The sequence below is a fragment of the Stenella coeruleoalba genome, assembly GCF_951394435.1.
Source record: "Stenella coeruleoalba genome assembly, chromosome: 19".
Lineage (NCBI taxonomy): Eukaryota > Metazoa > Chordata > Mammalia > Artiodactyla > Delphinidae > Stenella > Stenella coeruleoalba.
Genome location: NC_137165.1, coordinates 1,911,332 through 1,931,183, shown reverse-complemented (window position 1 = coordinate 1,931,183; position 19,852 = coordinate 1,911,332). Strand labels below are relative to the sequence as shown.

General features: G+C 45.4%; 1 protein-coding gene across 7 annotated transcripts in view; it reads right to left on the bottom strand.

Annotated features, from left to right (window-relative positions):
• Nucleotides 1-530: 530 nt before the first annotated feature.
• Nucleotides 531-19,852, bottom strand: part of PRPSAP2 (phosphoribosyl pyrophosphate synthetase associated protein 2) — a 41,476-nt gene continuing 22,154 nt past the window's right edge. For 3 of the 7 annotated variants that reach the window (XM_079903734.1, XM_079903732.1, XM_079903733.1), the window contains exons 8-12: nucleotides 18,842-18,897; nucleotides 10,794-10,942; nucleotides 8,882-8,952; nucleotides 7,565-7,711; nucleotides 531-3,581 (exon numbers count right to left, since the gene is read on the bottom strand). In XM_079903734.1, the coding sequence (XP_079759860.1) occupies nucleotides 3,423-3,581; nucleotides 7,565-7,711; nucleotides 8,882-8,952; nucleotides 10,794-10,942; nucleotides 18,842-18,897 (582 nt within the window). In that variant the 3' untranslated portion in view covers nucleotides 531-3,422. Of the gene's footprint in view, nucleotides 3,582-7,564; nucleotides 7,712-8,792; nucleotides 8,953-10,793; nucleotides 10,943-18,841; nucleotides 18,898-19,852 lie in introns of all 7 variants that reach the window. The other 4 variants (XR_013824966.1, XM_079903736.1, XR_013824967.1 and 1 more) reach the window with 4 other exon arrangements.

Here is a 19,852-nt window from a genome sequence, read left to right as displayed (position 1 = left end):
TTGATTGGGATTCCATTGAATCTTTTTATTTATTTACTTTTGGCTGCACTGGGTCTTTGTTGCTGCGTACAGGCTTTCTCTAGTTGTGGTGAGCGGGGGCTACTCTTCGTTGCAGTGCGTGGGCTTCTCATTGTGGTGGCTTCTCTCTGTTGCAGAGCATGGGCTCTAGGTGCATGGGCTTCAGTAGTTGTAGCTCGTGGGCTCTAGAGCACAGGCTCAGTAAGTGTGGCGCATGGGCTTAGTTGCTCTGTGGCATGTGGGATCTTCCTAGACCAGGGCTCGAACCCGTGTCCCCTGTACTGGCAGTTGGATTCTTAACCACCACACCACCAGGGAAGTCCCTGGGATTGCACTCAATCTTTAGATCAAGTTCGAAAGAACTAACATCTTGACAATTAGTCTTCCTCTCCATGAACATGGACTATCTCTCATTTAGTTCTTTGATTTTTCATCAGTTTTGCAGTTTTCCTTATATAGATCTTATACATATTTTGTTAGATTTATACCTAAGTATGTCATATTTGTGGTGCTAATGTATATGGCATTGTACCTTTATTTTCAAATTCCACTTATTCATTGCTGGTATATAGAAAACCAATTGACTTTGTATCCTGCAATCTAACTATAATCACTTATTAGCTCCGAGTTGGGGTGGAGGCATTGTTACTCTTTCAGATTTTCTACATTGATGATCATATTATCTGAGAACAAAGCAGTTTTATGTCTTCCTTCCCAATTGTGTACCTTTTAAATCTTTCTCTTATTGCATTAGCTTGGCTTTCCAGTACAATGTTGAAAAAGAGTGATGAGAGGAGACATCCTTGCCTTATTTCTGATCTTAGTGGGAAAGCTTCTCGTTTCTCACCACTAAGTATGATGTTCACTGTAGTTTGTTTGAAGATATTCTTTAAAAAGATGAGGAGATGCCCTCTCTACTCCTATGTCACTCAGTTTTTATCATGAATGGATGTTGGATTTTGTCAGATGATTTTTCTGCATCAATTGATATAATCATGTAATTTTTCTTTTTTTAGTCTGTTGATGTGATGGATTACACGAGTTTTCAAATGTTGAGACAGCCTTGCATATCTGGGATAAACCCACTTGGTTATGCATAATTCTTTTTATACACTGTTGGAATTGTTCTGCTAATATTTTGTTGAGGATCTCTGCACCTATGTTCTTGAGATACTGGACTTTGCTTCATCTTTCTTACAATGTCTCTGTTTTTTGTAGTAGGGTAATGCTGGCCTCAGCATGAGTTAGGCACTGTTCCTTCTTCAACTGGAGGAGGAGGAGCTTGCAACAGTGGGGGAGGTGAGGTAACAATGGCTACCAGCCTCTTTGCACTTCTGTGATCAGAAGCCGATATCAGCTATCAGAGCACAGATTCCTGCTATCTGGAGGACGGGGCCTTTTTGCCTATCCTGGCTCCCACAAGCTGGTGCAGACTACTCCAGAAGCATGTGCAGAGCTGCCTGCCACAGGGGTGGGAGTGGGGGCCGGGTATCTCCAACTGTACTAAGAGCTGGTTTTGACCAAAATTAGCTATAATCTACTGTGCAACACTTCCCCTGGAAATTGCAAACCTTCAATAGACTCCAGAATTCCAAAATCATCAGATGTATTTGCCACTGCAACTGTCTAGGTGGAGAGACAGATTCCTGGTGCTTCCTACTCCACCATCTTCCTCAAATCCTCTCTGTCTGGTTCATTTTTATTATTTCTCTCTCCTTATTGATGTTCTCCATTTGGTGAGACATAATCCCCATGATTTCCTTTAGCTCTTGAGCATGTTTGAAAGAGTTGACTTAAAGTCTCTGTCTAGTAGGTCTAAAGTCTGGGCTTCCTCAAGGAAGATGCCGTGTATGGGCCCAACCTTCCTGTTTCTCTACATGCCTCGGAATTTTTTCTTGTTGTTGAAAACTGGTATTTTAAATATTATAATGTGAAAGTCTGGAAATCAGATTCTCCTCCCTCCACAGGGTTTGTCTGCATAGTGGCTTTTCAAAACTGATTTTGTAAAGTCTGTATTCTTTGTTGTTGGTGGCAACTGAAATCTCTGGACAGTCAGCTAGTGAGTCATCACACACTTCCGTAAAACCCTGAAACCAAACAAAAAAAAAAAAAAAAAAAGAGAGAGAGAGAGAACAACTCTCCCAGTCTGTAGATGGGCTGTGTGTCCTGGGGCATGCCTTCAACCCTGCCTTGGCCCTCACTTCTTGCTTACACAGAACCTCAGGGCAGCCACACGTGCAAGCTTAAAGGCTTTCTCAGGTCTTTTCTGAGCATGCACTCAGAAAGCAAAGGTTTAAGGTCTTTTGGAAGAAAAAGTAATCTTAATTCTTTCCTGCATGAATTGGAGGGGACTGCCATTACATGACCTTAGTGGCATAACTCATGGGACCCCAGTGTCTCCCAGCCTGATAAACTCTAAGGTAGAGTTCTGAACTCTGACAGACAATACTAGGTGCTTGACACTGACAAGGGTCACATCGCTTGCCCTCTGTAACCCCCTCCCCGCCAGCATCTCATTTTCCAGAGCATGCAGTGCTGCATTTTGTTTAAACAAGGAGCAGAACAAAGATGCCACGCCAAGGAGCCACACCAAGATGCAGATGGCAGCTCACGCCAACTCCTGACCTGCCCCAGTGGCTCACAGCTGGTGTTCCAATTCCTCTCCTGCTGCAGTCAAGTGACTACGCGTTGAGAACGTGCAGGGTCCTGGACAAACAGAACAGGGAACATTACATCCCGAAGAGACTACTGTATCACCCCAAAGCTGCAGAAATCTCAACAAGCTGATGAACATTCCAACATCCACAGCATGTATATTCAGCTCTCATTTTATTTTAGTTATAAAACAATTGCCAAAACACAAAGTTAAAAAAACACACACATACACACACACAGATACAGTTTTTATTCCTTCTTTTGTTGCAGAAAATAAATAACGGTCACATATTCCATATGCGTGTCTATAACAGCATTTCTAAAAATGTAATTTACTGGACTTAACAGCATAACCTTTTTGGCTTTTCACCTGCATTATCATACAGTATATCATTTTATTTTATTAACTTTTTAAAGCACCTGGGCTCCAGCAACTTTGGGAAAAGGTTGTTTGTGAGCTTAAAATCTTTTTTCCAAGTTATTTTTTCAACAGGTAAACTGAACACAACCAGGTCTTAACTTATTTTATTTAAGAGGAGAATATAGTTTTTCTTTTATAAAAATTGCCCCCATAAACTCACAAACACCCAAATGGAATTAAAAAGTTGGTCTATCTTCATAGGAATTAACAAAAGGAAGGAACAAGACACAGACGGTCCCTGTGAAATCATCAGTCAGGCACACGCCTCACAGTGCTTATTCTTACTATTCCAGTTTGGCCCTTGAGAGTTTTAAGAAAGGAAAGCTGTTCAGTCATCTAAACCTATGTTTCTGAAAAGGTAGGACATGGACTCCCCATTGTGAATCCGACGGATGGCTTCTGAAAGGATCATGCTTATATCCACAGTTTTAATTTTGGGGCACTGGAGCTTCTGGATTTCGTGTGGAACTGTATTGGTAACCACCACCTGCAAATCAAGAGCAAAACAAGAGATCATAAAACCAAGTAGCCTCCTGGCTCGACCTGAAAATCAGATACATTCTCACATCTCTGAAGTGGGTCTACTGTGCCTTCAGCGATGTTTTCAGTCAATGTGAATGCTACCTGTACCTTAGGTTAAGGTTTGAAAACCTTACACCCACTATGACAGCTACAGGCAAAAAGACAGATAACAGCAAGAGCTGGCAAGGACATGGAGAAACTGGAACCCTCATTCACTGCTGGTGGGAATGCAAACTGGTTCGGCTGCATTGGAAAACAGTCTGGAGGTTCCTCAAAAGGTTAAACATAGAGTTACTGTGTGACCCAGCAATTCTCCTCCTAGGTAGACACCCAAGAGAAACGAAAACATCTCCATTTGAAAACATGTACATGAGTGCTCATGACAGCATTATTCACAACAGTCAGAGTGGAAACAACCCAAACTATGAACAGAGAGCAAAAAAATTACAGGCATGCAGTGAAATACTACATGGCAATAAAAAGGATGAAGTACTGACACCTGCTACAACATGGATGAACTTTCAAAAACCATTATGCTAAGTGAAAGAAGCCAGAGATCAAAGGCCACATATTATATGATTCCATTTATATAACATGGCCAGATTAGATAAACCTACTGCAGAGATAGAAAGCAGATTAGTGGTTGCCTAAAGCTGAGTGGATTGAGAAGAAATGGGGTGTGACTGATTATGGGTACGGAGTTTCTTTGTGGGGGGGATGAAAATGTTCTAAAAGTGATTGTCGTAACGGCTGCACAATTCTGTGAATATACTAAAAACTACTGAAGTATACACTTTAAATGGGTGAATCATATGGCATGTGAATTACAGACATCCCCCACAGCCCCCATCTGAGGTTTCACCTTCCACAGTTTCAGTTACCCACGGTCAACCTCACTCTGAAAACACTAAATGGAAAATTGCAGAAATCAATAATTTATACGTTTAAAATTGTGCGCTGTTCTTAGTAGTGTGATGAACTCTTGGGCTGTCTCACTCCGTCTGGGATGTGAATCGGCCCTTTGTCCAGCAGATCCTGCCCGTCAGTCACTCAGCAGCCATCTCGGGTATCAGACCACACTGCTTATGTCCAAGTGATCCTTATTTTACTTAATTTTACAAAAGTAGTGAGGCTGGCAATTCAGATATACTAAAGAGAAGCTGTGAAGTGCTTCCTTTAAGCGAAAAGGCAAAAGTTCTCGACTTAAGGAAGGAAAACTGGGTGCTGAGATTGCTAAGATCTATGGTATGAATGAATCGTCCATCCGTAAACTTGTGAAGAAGGAAACAGAAATTCATGTCACATATCAAATTGTAAAAGTTGCAGACACAGTATGTGAAAGTGCTTAGTTAAGATGAAAAAGGCATTAAATTTGCACAAGAAGGTATATTGCCATAATTGTTCTATTTTATTATTAGTTATTACTGTTAATTTCTTACTGTGCTTAATTAGTAAGTTAAACTTTATCATAGATATGTATGTACAGGAAAAAACAGACTATACATAGGGTTTAGTACTATCCGTGCACGGTTTCAGGCATCCACTGGGGGGTCTTGGAAGGTATACCCTGTGGATAAGGGGGGACTACTGTATGTCAATAAAGCTGTTATTTTAAAAAGATTTGATGAAAATCAAAAAAGGGGAAACATGCATTTTTCAACAGCTACAAATGGAAAAAAAATACTCAGCCTTCTTAAAAAGACAGATGGGAATATTTTTAAAGTTATTATTTATCATACATACTCCCTACTTCCAAAATAAGCCTCAAGACAGCTTATAATAAAAAATGTACATATACCATGAGATTGTTGAAACAGACGGATGATCAGGAATCATTCAGAACCAGCAGCAGGGCCATGAAAACCTAGCCCATCGTAATTACTGTGTGACTCCTTTCCTTTTTTTTTTTTTTTTTTTTAGCGGTACGCGGGCCCCTCACTGTTGTGGCCTCTCCCATTGCAGAGCACAGGCTCCCGACGCGCAGGCTCAGCGGCCATGGCTCATGGGCCTAGCCGCTCCGTGGCACGTGGGATCCTCCCGGACCGGGGCACGAACCCACGTTCCCTGCATCGGCAGGCGGACTCTCAACCACTGTGCCACCAGGGAAACCCGTGACTCCTTTTCTGTTTGATCTTCCTGGTAACTAAGGCAAACGTGGGAACATGAAGGGTCATGTAAGTCTCATGACCTGTAAAAGAACAGCTCCCAAAGGAAAAACACCTACCCACTGGTATCAAACACAGAATTTTCTGCCCCATCCACACGGCATCAGTGTGAAGGGCGACCCCAGGCAGGGCTGCACCTGCTCTGAGCACAATGCCTCGGGGACGGTGCCCCCAGGAGGGACTGTACCATCTGGTCACCTTGGAGGGTCAGTTTTCTCACTAGATAACCACCCTCAGTCGGGAATGAATTTTCCAAATGTAGTCTAACCACTTTAAAAAATAACAGCTTTTTGGTGATATAATTCACATACGATACAATTTGCCCACTGAAAGCATACAATTTAATGACGTTCAGGATACTCAGAGTTGTGATTAGTATCTCCCCCCAAAGAAACGCTGTACCCGCTTCGGCCACTCCTCATTTCACCCTTCCTCAAACCCCCCTGGCAACCACCAATCTACTGACTTTATAGAGGCCTATTCTGGACGTTTCATTTAACTACCTTTAATTAAAAAAACAGAAAGAAAAACACTTCAAATCTTGATTTATCAACTCCAAGCCCTGCTTACTGGCTCCTCTTCTGAGAGACAGGGCAATCAGCCTCCCTCCTCCTCTCCCACCTCCCACCCTGTCGATCCTGCTGTTACTTTTACAGGGTTCGTAGCTTTATTATCTACTGGGCAACTGTGCTTCGTCTACAGGCCTATATGGAACCCCGCTTATCCATCAGTTACCGACCCGGCTCCCCAGTATGGGTATCAGTGACAGAGCCCCCCTGCTGGCCTAGGATGTGCGACCTCCACGTCCGGGGCTTCATGCGTCCTCTCCAAAGTCCACTCTGTTCCGAGGGCCTGGATGCAGCAGCCCCCCACACGCTCTTGCTAACCTGCCCACACACAGCACCTGCGAGAACCCTGCCTAGCGCCACGCGGACAGACCAGTGAGCACCGCCGTGGGCCTGAAGTCTTCCCGCTTTATGTGTGTTTCGTGCAGCGGAGAAAGGAGGCCGGATCGAGCTAAGCCGTGCGAGCCTGGCTTTCTCTCTGTGCTAAAGCATCCTGAACCCATCAGAGATGATGAGCATGGGCCAGGCTCAGGGAGAGTGACTGCTCGAGAGGAAAAGTGTGGGCCTCAGAAAAGTTAAAGGAGTCCGACTAGTTTAAGATTCAATACCCAGGAATATACAGGAGACAGCATTTCTGCTTCTTAAAAGATAATAAAAACGTGATTCACACAATCAACCCCCGCAGCTAGCTGGCCCCTGGAATGAGGGGTGGACAAAGGAGGGCGAGGAAACCTGGCTGGCCTCACTTCAGCCACTCTGGGAGCTGCAGGCAGTTTAGGAAGGTGGCCCTGTGTGCCCTCCTCTCCCGACGTCATGCCACGGGCGTCTGTACCAGGAAGAGAGCTGGGCTTTAGCATCGGGTAAACTAGGGTCTGAACCCTACGAGCTTGGGCTCGTAGCTGCCTGACCTTAAGAAGTCACTGAACTTTTCTGGTGCACAATTTCTCACTCTCCCTGCAGGGCTGTGCTGGAGCTCAGGGACGGCATGTGCCCAGCATCAGGCGGTTCCGTCAGGGCCAAGGGCTCCACTTACGAGAGTCACTAAAACTATCACCCACTGCCACGGGCAGAACACAGAGGCTGCAGGCAGTGACACGCAAACAGAACTACCACTCTGAACTACAGAGCAGCTCACTCTCCACCTGCTCCCGTGACCACAGGTCGGGATGGGCACGGGCACCAGGCAGCTGTGCCCACACTCAGCCCGGCTCTGTTACCTCATCGATGGCAGATTCCTCGATCAGTCGAGGGGCGTCGGAGGATAACAAGCCGTGAGTCGCCATCACGAAGATCTTATACGCACCCCTTTCCTTCAGGGTCTCTGCTGCAGCGAGGAAGCTGTCCACATCATCAATAATGTCGTCCTGGCATTACAGATTCAGCAAAAGACATGAACACTTTTGTAAAGGTGGGTCTAGACCACGGGGAAAAAGGCTGGACTAATTCTACTGTGACACACCTGCTGTCCACGTTGACGTGTCCAGACAGCGAGGTCACCGGGCTCCCGCTGCATTCCCTCCGGGCCTCCCACAGTGCAGCACAGGCGCCCTGGGCCTATAGTTCTCTATCCCTACCGTCTAGAGCGACACCCCACCAGGCAGGTGCGCCAGAAATACTCACCCTAGACCTTTTTAATGCATAGTAAAGCACCTGTTAGAAGATGCTTTTGACTCTAGGTGGTTCTTTCCTCTTTTCTTGCTACTTTTCCTTATTTTCTAAATTTTCTGCACTGGGTGGATGGGAAATGTGTTTTTTCCATATATTTTTATAATGGGAAAAATAATAATAATTATTATTTTAACAAAATACTCAGTCCAGTGGTTTCTAATCTCGCAGACTCCCCGTATGAGATAATAGAAAATATATACATTGGTCTCTTCTAAAGCCCGTTTTACATGTTTTAGCGGTAAGAGCACTAGAGGAACCTCTTGTCCTGATGAGATGACTCCGGGCGAGCTCCTGGATGGGCACTGGCCACCAGAAAGACCAGGGAAGCTTGGAATTTGCAGCACCCGCACGGCCGGCCCCAACTGCTCCACAGAGGGGAGGGGGCTGGAAATGGGGTTAATGATCCATCAGGCCTCCAGGAAGAAGCCCCCATAACATCCCAGCAGCACGGGGTTCGGGGAGCGAACCAGGTGGGTGAACATTCCACACCGAGTGGGTGATGCACCCCAACTCCACGGGGACCCTCCCCAGCCCTGCCCCGTGCCTCTCTCTCCCCATCTGGCTGCTCATCTGTGTCCTTTATCACATCCTTTAATGACCTGGTGAACCTAAGTGTCTCTCTGAGTTCTGTGAGCTGCTCTAGCAAATGCTCCAGTCCAGGGGGGTCCTGGGAGCCTCGGATTTGTAGGCAAGCCGGACAGAAGCTGTGGGTCACCTGGCGAGTCTCAGTTTTTGGACCAAAGCAGACATTCGGCACAAGGCGCCCGTGAGACCTACCTGGCACCGTCCCCAGCACGACTGGCAAGCCAGCCAGCAAAGCACCAGCGGCAAGCGCGACAGAGTGACAGGAAGAGAGGCCTGCGTACCACAATGACGGCGGTCCTTCCTCCCACGTCACCGACCACTGTGATCGGGGGCTTCTCCTTGGGGATGAGCACTGCCCAGGACAAAACACGCACACGTTTCTCGGTTAAGAGCCCAGCCGAGGCCTTAGCAAGTCACTGTCTCATGACAGAGGCCCAAGAGACCAGCAACAGAAGGGAGTTTCCCCCACCCGATAAAGGGCAACTACGGAAAAATCACTGCTAACGTCATATGGGATGAAAGACCTTTCCCCTAAGATCAGGGACAGGACAAGGATGCCCACTTTCACCACTGCTATTCAACAGAGCACCGCACGTGCTAGCCAGGGCAGTCAGGCAAGAAAAAGAAATAAAAGGCATCCAGATCGGACAGGAAGACTTAGTACCGTTAAGATGGCAATGCTCCCCGAGTGATCTAGAGACTCAATGCACCCCGTCAGAATCCCAGCCTCTTTTTTTGCAGAAATAAACTGACCCTAAAGTGCAAAGGACCCCAAAGAGCAAAAACAACGCGAGGGACTCACTGCCCTCGGGAGCGTTCTGCTGCCACCTTTTCCCCATGTCTTCCCTCCAGGGAGCTTCGGTGGTCAGGGTGGCGTCCTTCCTGGCCACCCACGGCCACACACAAAGCCCAGCCCCTGCCCCTGCCATCCTGTCCCCAGTTGAACCCATGCCTGAATGCCTTCAACGTCCACCTCAGCTAACCGGGATCCACAAGGCCCAGCTGAGTCTCGCTCCTTCATGGCCATCCCAGGACCGTATCTCCTTCTCTGAGGTTTTTTGTTTATAAACGAGCAACTCCTAGGCAACGTGAGAACCCGAAGGGGTCCAGAGTACACCACAGCGGCATGAAAAGTATTTTAAGCTGAAGGCATTTGAATTCCTGAAGTCCCTTATCTGTCTAAAAGCAGAGCTCCCCAAAGGAACTCAAAAGAACTCAGTTGTCCTAAACCCCCTCCCAGCAACAACCGCAGGAAGACTGGCTCTCATCACCCAGACCAGAAGTCGGCACCACTCCTACACAGACACTGTCACACACCGTCCTGTCTCCCATCCATCCTCCCTACGAGCCACTGGCCCTCCCATCAGCGCCCTTCCTCCGCTCCCCTTCCCCTATGAAGACCATATACAAGCCCCGAATTGCAACCTCCTCTTAAAATCTTATCTTTTCTCTTCTTGATCTGTCTTCTGTCAGTTTTATTTGCAACCTCCTGAGCACTGAAGCTACAGAGGGTAGAGGAAAAGTCTTTTCTCCCCAGCAGACTCAAACAAAAGCAGTATTTTTTTTTAACTGAAAAGATGTTATTAAAGCTTGAGGGAAGTTTCTTAAAAACAAAAACAAATTCATGCATAACTCTACCACCCAGTCACAACCACGTTCATCCTTCATATTCCCTCCTCGCCCTGGCAAAAGACAGGCCGACACTCTGTATTCTGCCTTATTCACATACATTCCATATATTTTTCTCGTTTCCAGAGTCTTAATTATTTCAAAGGGCTGCATAATGAATTGTGCTGATACGACATTCTTCACCAAGCCCCGCCCTCCAGTGAACCATTCAGACTTTTCCAATATTTTGCGTTAGAAATAACACTACAGTGAATAACTTGTGCACCAAAAGCTTTCTGCTTGTGTTAAACTTTACTTTACTCTAGGACATGTTAGTGAATGAACAAGTGAAATCCCTGACGTGCCACAGATGCGTCTAAACTGAGCATGTGCACAGGTCTTGGTATGACCAGACAGACTGCTTCTAAGAGGCCACCAGAGTGCACTTGCCACAGCCAGGCCACGAAAGGTATCAGTTTTGGCCAATTTAAAAAACAAAAAGAGAAGTAGCACTTCACATTCGAAAAAAAAATTAAGTCAGCCTTAAAATCAAAGAGGAAAGCGACCCGGGGGCAGCACACTTACTGGGGATCTCGAGGCTGGGGTGGATGGCGGCGGCGCTCCTGACCATGGGCGGGGAATGCCGCCCGTCCACCAGGTCGGACTCGGCGTCCTGCGCTTCTCCGTGAATCACCGCGATGCCCAGTCGCAGGCGCTCAGCAAAAGACTGTGCCCTGGAGGAGAGCAGGAGACCCGTTCACAATCACGCAAAGCTGGTTTCTGATAACATCTATGGAGAAACATCATGGGAACTTTAAAAAGGTAGTTTCCAAAAGGGTTAATGAGAAAGGAGAATTAATAATCTTAGACTCTCAGGATCCAAGACAAAGTGTGGAGACCCCACATGACCACACATCCCCCTGGCAGCTGGGCCTAGTGTGCACTCGGCCAGCGAGCGAGCCCGTGTAAGTTATAAGTTGGTTCACCTCCTCTAAGCCTCCGTTTCCTCACTTGGAATTGGTAATTAACTCTACCTATCTACCTAGTTAACAGTGAGAACCAACCACACGATACAAAGTGCACTAACTACTCAACAGAGTATGAAGCATCAAGGTTTTGTCGTGTAACTGAGATACGAGACACTGTACACACCTAAACCACATGACTTCATAAGCTCAGATGTATTTCTATATCCGTACAACTGTCAGCACAACCAAGTCACTGAAAGTATCTACCCCGCCAAACGTCACCTGTGCCCCTCTGCAATTTCTCCTTCCAGCATTAGCTACCAGTGAGCTGCTTTCTATCACCATGATTTTACGTTTTCTAGAATGTCGTAAGTGGAATCGGAGTCTGTAGTCCTTAATTTTGTCTTACTTTGTTCACTCGGCGTAACAGTTTGGAGATTCACCCACATTCATCAAGAGAGCATCCCTTACATCGCTGAGTAACAGTCCATGGTGTGGGTCTATCACTATTTGTCCATTTACTTGTGGATGGACTTTTTTTTTTTTAAAGATTTATTGTTTACTTATTTATTTCATTTATTTTTTGGCTGCATCGGGTCTTAGTTGCAGAATGCGGGATCTTCACTGAGGCACGTGAGATCTTTCTTTGCAGGGCATGGGCTTCTCTCTAGTAGTGGCGTGTGGGTTTTCTTTCTCTAGTTGTGGTGCACGGGCTCCAGAGGGCGTGAGCTCTGTAGTTTGCAGCACGTGGGCTCTCTCATTGAGCTCAGCAGTTGTAGCACATGGGCTTAGTTGCCCCACGGCATGTGGGATCTTAGTTCCCTGACCGGGGCTCGAATCTGTGTCCCCTGCATTGGCAGGCGTATTCTTAACCACTGCGTCACCAGGGAAATTCCTGGATAGACTTCTGAGTTGTGTCCAGTCATGAGTTGTTACAAAACCGTGCGAACACTCACGTACAAATCCATCTGGACTCATGTTTCCTTTTCCCTTGGTGTGACTGGATCACACATTACCGTTTCCCCAAGTGGCTGTCACACGCCCACAAGCCGTGTGTGAGCACTCGGCTTTTCCACGCCCTCGCCAGCACGGGCCGCTGTCAGCCCTTTCAATGTACCCATCCCAGCGGTATGCCGTGGGTCGCTGTGGTTTCAGTTTGCATTGAACCCTCATGACAAATGGCGCTTATCTGCCACCTATATATATGCTTTGGTAAAGGGTCTGTTTCTCTTTTGCCAATTTTTTAGTTGGGTTGTTAGTTCTCTTAGTAAGTCTGGAGAATTCTTTATATATTCTGAATTTACGTCCTTCATCAGACGTATGCTTCACAAATGTTCTCCCCCGATCTGAGCTTTCGCCTGTTATTCTCTTAATGATGTCTTCTGAAGAGCAGTTTTAATTTTCATGACATCCAATTTAACAATTTTTTCCTATCAGTTGGGCTTTTAGTGTCATATTTAAGAAATCTTTACCTAAACCAAGGTCACAAAGACTTTTTTTCCTCTGTTTTCCTCTAGAAGTTTTATACTTTCAGGCTTTACATTTAGGTATATGATTCATTTGAAGTTGATTTTTAAAAATGATGTGAGATATGGCTCAAAATTCATTATTTTGCACACAAACATCTGATTATTCCAACATTTTTCATTTGTTAAAAAGACTAGCCTTTCCCCATTAAATTGCCTATGCACATCTGCTGAAAATCAGTCTTCCAGATACCTGTGGGTCTATTTTTGGACTCTATTCTGTTCCACTGACCTATTTTTTATCTTTATTCCAATACCACACAATCACGATTGCTTTAGCTTTATAATAGGTCTTGAATTCAGGTAGTGTTAGATCTCCAAACTTTGTTCTCCTTTTTCAAAGTTTTTTTTTTTTTCTTCGGGGGGGGGCATTATTCTAGTTTCGTTGCATGTCCATATGAATTTTGGAATCAGCTTGTCAAATTCTATTAAAAAAAGGCCTGCTGACATTTTGATTGGGATGGTGTCAATTCTACAGACCAATGTAGGGAGGAGATACGCTATCTTAACAATATTGAGTCTTTCAAGCCACAGACACAGTATATTTCTCCATTCATTTAGGTCTTTAATTTCTCTAGGCAATGTTTTATATTTTTCAGTGCGCAAGTCTTGAACACCTTAGGTTTATCCCTAAGTGTTTCACTTAGTTTGATGTTATTTGGGTTTTTTTTTTTTTTGCTGTACGCGGACCTCTCACTGTTGTGGCCTCTCCCGTTGCGGAGCACAGGCTCCGGACGCGCAGGCTCAGCGGCCATGGCTCACGGGCCCAGCCGCTCCGCGGCATGTGGGATCTTCCCAGATCGGGGCACGAACCCGTGTCCCCTGCATCGGCAGGCAGACTCTCAACCACTGTGCCACCAGGGAAGCCCTAGAATTTTTATACCTAGGTTCATGAGGAATATTGATCTGTTTTTCTTTTCTTGTAATGTCTGTGTCTGGCTTTGCTATCAGGGTAATGAATGCCTCATAAAGTGAGCTGGGAAGTACTAGTTCTTCAACTTTCTGGAAGAGTTTATGTACAGTTAGCATTATTTCCCCCTTAAATGTTTGGTAGAATTCACCATTGAGGTCTTACTCATTTTTCCATCTTCAGCACCTAGTGCACAAAAAAATGCTCAAGTGCTTGAAGATCCAACAAGTTCTCCCAACCTTGGTTTTCAAACATCAAAAATTCAGAACAAGTTCCTTACAGCCCACAAGAACAGCTAAAAAGGAACAAAAACAAGGGCTGTGGTCATAAATTAGGGATTTAACAGAACCCCATCATCAGGACTACCTGCACTAGACACAGCCAAGGCACTGCAATGCCACAGGGAGGCACTTAAAGGCACGACTGTGCTCCCTGGTGGAACAGAATCTCCCCTGTGCCAGGTTTCCCGTCTGCACTCCACGACCAAGGAGAGTTTTGTCACAGTGCTTGCAATCAGTTCAAGAAATTTAAATGGATGCTACATCCATTGCAAATTACTTTCTTACGAAGTTACACTTTCCTCCCTCAGTAGAAGATGTCATTACACAGCACATGCAGTTAAGTCTTCTGTGGTTTTGAGAAAATCTCAAATGCACATAAAGAAACGTCTACTGGTCTGGCCCTTCCTACAATGAATCTAACTTATATTTCCAAAGAAAAGACAACAGACTTCACAGGAGCAGAGCTGTACTGCATAACCTGATCCAGAAAAGTGTATCTTTGTGTGTGTGTGTGAATATTTTTACTTAAGGAAAAGAGGGAGAGCCTCAGGGGGAGAATATTTTTAATAAAAATTGCTAAAGATCCTAAGAGTTAAGATGTAGTATTTGCATAACTTTAAATTCACCCTTTAAAAAAATTCAAAACAGTTTTTAAAGAAGTCCTCAGAAAAAGATATGTTCAGACAAAGACCACGGCAGAGCCTTCACTGGCTTCTGCCCCACGCTAACCTCACAGCACCACAGAGATTAAGTGCTCCTTCAAATCCAAGATTGGCTTCACAAACAAGATTACTGTCAAAAGTCCTGAGCTCTCAGTTATCCTCTAAGGAAGTCTTTTCCCATCAGGAATTCGTAGAGGTTTGCCAATTCCTAGAATAATGCTGTTTCAACACTACTAACCTACTATAACACTACTAACTATAAACCACAATACTTTCAAGATAAATAAAAGCATTACCTGCACAATGATGTTAGTTTCTGATACTTCATAGAACAGTAACGTAACTTGGGTTCCCACCTGATTCCAAAAAAGGAATCAGGATGGTTCCGGTAGGTCATACTGCTTTAGACACTGACGGTCACAGAGGAATTCCAAAGCAACTCAGTCTCGCTTCTGATTGTACTATGATGAGGGTAAATGTACATCATGGGTCAGAACAAAACACAGGATCTCAGACTTTTTTTTTCTATTCCCTCAATTATTCTAGGAAAACAATTCCAAACAACTTGCTCAGTAAAGCAAGTTCTGTTTGTTAAAGCAACGTTATGTTCTCAGATGACCTCTTTTACTCAAGACAACGGCTCATTGCCAAAGGGCTGCACAACCACAGCTCTGCCCTCAACTCCACCGACATCTGCAGAACTGCAGGGCTCACCGTGCTGCTCAATCTGTGAAGTCTCTCCCGCCTTCTTCGGCGCACGCCACTCTGTAAGATAAGCAGTGCAGGCGTCACCCCCCACTCTGCCGACGAGGAAATGGAGGCCTGCAGAGAGCCTGGACGGTGGTTCTCAGCTCTCTCACAAAGACTGGGTAGGCACCAGCTGGAAGCCGGCGTCTCTTGACTCCTAGTTTAACTATTTTCCTGCTGCCTTAGGGTGTCTCTTAAATGAACTGTAACAGTTTTCTAAGGTGAGGCGCCAAATAAAAGACTTGGAGAAGGAAGCCGGAAACAATCAGATCAAAACCAGCGTGTTGCTGAGCTGGAAATGCCATCTCAAGCCCTAACTCTGGATGAGTATGCAAATCAGGACGTCAAAATGAGAGGAAATCACAGCACAGCGCTGTGGGAGATGCCACGGCAGGTGCTACCGACCAAGAGCGCTCAGCACACCTTCGATGCGGCGTGCAAAAGCCATAACTACACTATTTTATACCCTCATCCCCTTTGGAGCAACCATCTCCGTCCTAAAACATTTATTGAATGCAGTGTAACCTATGTGGACTCCATTACAGAAGGCGGGAAAAAGAGGCTCGATCCTTCATCCCAACCTACTGGCCAAACAGCACATGGGGTGATCTGCGAGCCCCAGAGGGGAGAAGCGGGTTGTACTGCTCCCCCCTTAGAAAACGGCTGGCACAGCACACACATACCGAGTGAGACGGACTGAATGGGCAAGCCAACCTCAAGCCTATTCGGCCCACGCCCAAATCCCAGAATCACTGGTGGGGAAGACACTCTAAGAAGTCATTAGCTGGGACTTCCCTGGTGGCGCAGTGGTTAAGAATCTGCCTGCCAGTGCAGGGGACACGGGTTCAAGCCCTGGTCTGGGAAGATCCCACATTCTGCGGAGCAACTAAGCCTGTACACCACAGCTACTGAGCCTGCGCTCTAGAGCCCGTGAGCCACAACTACTGAGCCCTCGCGCCTAGAGACTGCGCTCCGCCACAAGAGAAGCCACTGCAATGAGAAGCCCGCGCACTGTAACAAAGAGTAGCCCCCGCTCGCCGCAACCAGAGAAAGTCTGCGCACAGCAACAAAGACTCAACGCAGCCAAAAATAAAAATAAAAAATAAATTAAAAAAAAAGAAGTCATTAGTTGTGCTGCTACCTTCCTGTAAACAACACAGCAGAATCACCTTGGATCCGTTTCCTCACCTCCCTGATGTGTCTCCTCACCTGTGAGAGGGAACACGCAGTGGTGGGTCCTCCCATCTGTCTTTCTGCCTCATTACCCCAGGCTCACAGCTGTGCCCAAACAAAAGCCAGACCAAGCAAGGGGCAGCCTCACAAGCCAGGAAACTTTAAGACAAAAACTGCGCTACTCCAGCCAAACCCCACAGGCTTTTGGGGGCAAAGAGCAGTTCAGTTTGGGGTATGTTAAGTTTAGTGGTGCCTCAAAAATGGAAACATACAATTACTATATGACCCAGCAATTTCAATCCTAGATATATACCCACGAGAAATGAAAACATGCCAACACAAACACTTGTACACAAATGTTCACAGCACTGCTATTGCTCACAGCCAAAAGGTGGGAACAACCCAAATGCCCATCAACAGATGAACGGATAAACAAAGTGTAGTACATCCCTACAATGGAATAGTATTCAGCCATAAAAAGGAATGAATTACTGATATATGCTACAATGTAGATGAACCCGAAAACATTATGCTCAGTGAAAGAAACCAGACACAAAAGGCCACATATTATATGATTCCATTTACATGAAATATCTAGAATAGGTAAATCTACACAGACAGTACGCAGATCAGCAGCTGCAAGGGAATGCGGGAGAAGGGACCTGAGACTGGTCACTCAGTGAGTTCGGGGTGGTCTTCTGGGATGAGAGCAAGTTCTGAAACCAGAGAGAAGTGGTGGCTGTACAACACTGTGAACGCACTACCTGCCAGTGAATTACACACTTTAAAGAAGTTAAATGTATGTTATGTAATTTTCAACTTAATTTAAAAAAGCACGTGTATCAGAGAAAAGGAAATTACTAAATCAGCATTAATCCAGCCTTTGCACAAATCTCTGGAAAGGCTGTTTGAAATGTTTATGTTCCAGCATGAGTCCCGGTGTTCATGACTTAATCAAACGGACACTATGAGGCTCCATGACAGAGCTTCTCGAAGGAAGCCTGTGTGGGCGCAGCCCTGGCTGACTGGGAGGCTGGTCCCACGAACATGGCAACTCCATGGCTTCATCACAAATGCCAACTTTATTTAATACAGTAACTGCTATTCTTACTTTGTAATGGAAAACCACTTATCGTAACGCCTGTGAAGTCAAGGGCTTACGGCGTGCAAGCCGCCCTTCCTCCTTCCACATTAACAACGGTGGGCACAGGACGGAGGCACCTCCGCTCCCTCGCTCCATGGGCTCAACGATGATCCAGGGAGCAAAGGTATTCGATTGTGGGAAGCTATTTTAAAAGAGCATTTTTAAGAAAAAGCCTTCATTCCTACGTTTGATTTTGTTCTTTCCCTCCCCAGTGGAGCGGCTTCTCCAGGGAACATTAGTACAGGCAGACCTCGATTTACTGCACTTCGCAGACACTGCACTTGTTACAAGTTGAAGGTCTGGGGCAGCCCTCCGTCCAGCAAGTCTATCGGCGCCATTTTTTCAACAGCATCTGCTCACTTCATGTCTCTGTGTCACGTTTCGGTAATTCTCAAAGTATTTCAAACTTTTTCATTATTATTATATTTTTTATGGTGATCTGTGATCACTGATCTTTGATGCAAAAAGATTACAACTCACTGAAGGCTCAGGTGATGGTTAGCATTTTTTAGCAATAAAGTATTTTAAATTAAGGTATGTACAATGTTTTTTAATACATAATGCTATTGCACACTTAACAGACTACAGTATAGTGTAAACATAATTTTTATATGTGGTGGGAAACCAAAAATCCATGTGACTCACTTTACTGTGATATTGGCTTTGGCAGGGGTGTGGAACCCAACACGCTATCTCCAAGGCCTGTCTGTGTGTGAAACCTTCTCAATTCAAACACAACTTTAGGTTCTGTATCCCTGACTCATCAGTTACTCCAGGTTACATGTAACTCTCAGCACTGCCCCATTTGCACACCTTGTGGTGTTTGTAAATTTTGTAAAATGTCACCTTTTAACACATACCAATCCAGCCTCTTGGCTGGATACAATTCTGTTAATAAATTACTGAGTTCTCTGAGTAAAAGGCAGTAAACAGCCTCAAAATACATTCACTGGTATTTGAAATGGCAGATCTGCCTAAGCACTGGGCTGGGATTCCCCAGCCCTGGACAGCTTCTGGTAAGAAATGTGATGGCAGTCACAGACTGGGACTGGAAAGAAGGGAGGAAAATAAATCATCATCACTTAGCACGTGGAGTATTAAACTATCAGTTCACAGGATAAAAAATAAGAGACACAGTGGGAACCGCTGAGATCGAATCCAGAGCACCTGGGATTCGACGGGGCTGGGACCCCGGGTGTGGCTCGGAGGAGCTCCCACCTACCTCTTAGCCGAGGCTGGAGACTTGGCCACGATCACTGCATTTCTGTAATCCGGGATCTGTGACAGAGGAGAGGGTGGGGATTACTGCCATGTCTCCACAAGGCTATTCACACCAGTACCCGGTAACTGATAAAAATGAACATTCCAACAGACTCAAAAATGTCATCTGGTCACTTCAAAGTTTTCCAAAAAGACAAAAAGTTCAAAGTAAATTTCCTCTTTAGAAGATGAAGAAACGCCTACCTAGGAATAAAAAAAACTATTATCAAGGCATGACTCTCATAGACTTATTTTAAGAAAAAAGTAGGGTTAATCAGTAATTAGCTCATATCTATGTGGCAGCAAAGGTGTTTTTATGAAGTCAACAGGAAGTACTCTCATGAATCCCAGTTACATGTAATTTCACAGGGCAAGGATGACATTCATCGAATCTGAATTCAAGGCACCTGTTGAATTCCAAATAAGTGCGGTCCAAACAAATAACTACTTAATGTGTCTCTGTCACAGCATAATGAAGAAACCAATTTGTTAAAGGAATCAGCCCGCCTAGCACTGCTTCATAAAGATATTAAGAGCCCTTAAGAAAATAAGCAAAATATCAGTCTACTTTGGAGTTCTTTACTTTAAACATTTGAAGTGATCTGTACCAGGATAATTACAGTTGAAGATACACCCATTACCAACTTCTGAGAGTTTAGAAGACAGAACTACTTTTTTTTTTTTGCGGTACGCGGGCCTCTCACTGTTGTGGCCTCTCCCGTTGCGGAGCACAGGCTCCGGACGCGCAGGCTCAGCGGCCATGGCTAACGGGGCCATTCGCTCTGCGGCATGTGGGATCTTCCCAGACCAGGGCACGAACCCACGTCCCCTGCATCGGCAGGCGGACTCTCAACCACTGCACCACCAGGGAAGCCTGACAGAACTACTTTCTTTTTTTTTTTTAATTTATTTATTTTTTTAATTTTTGGCTGTCTTGGGTCTTCATCGCGGTGCACGGGCTTCTCATTGCGGT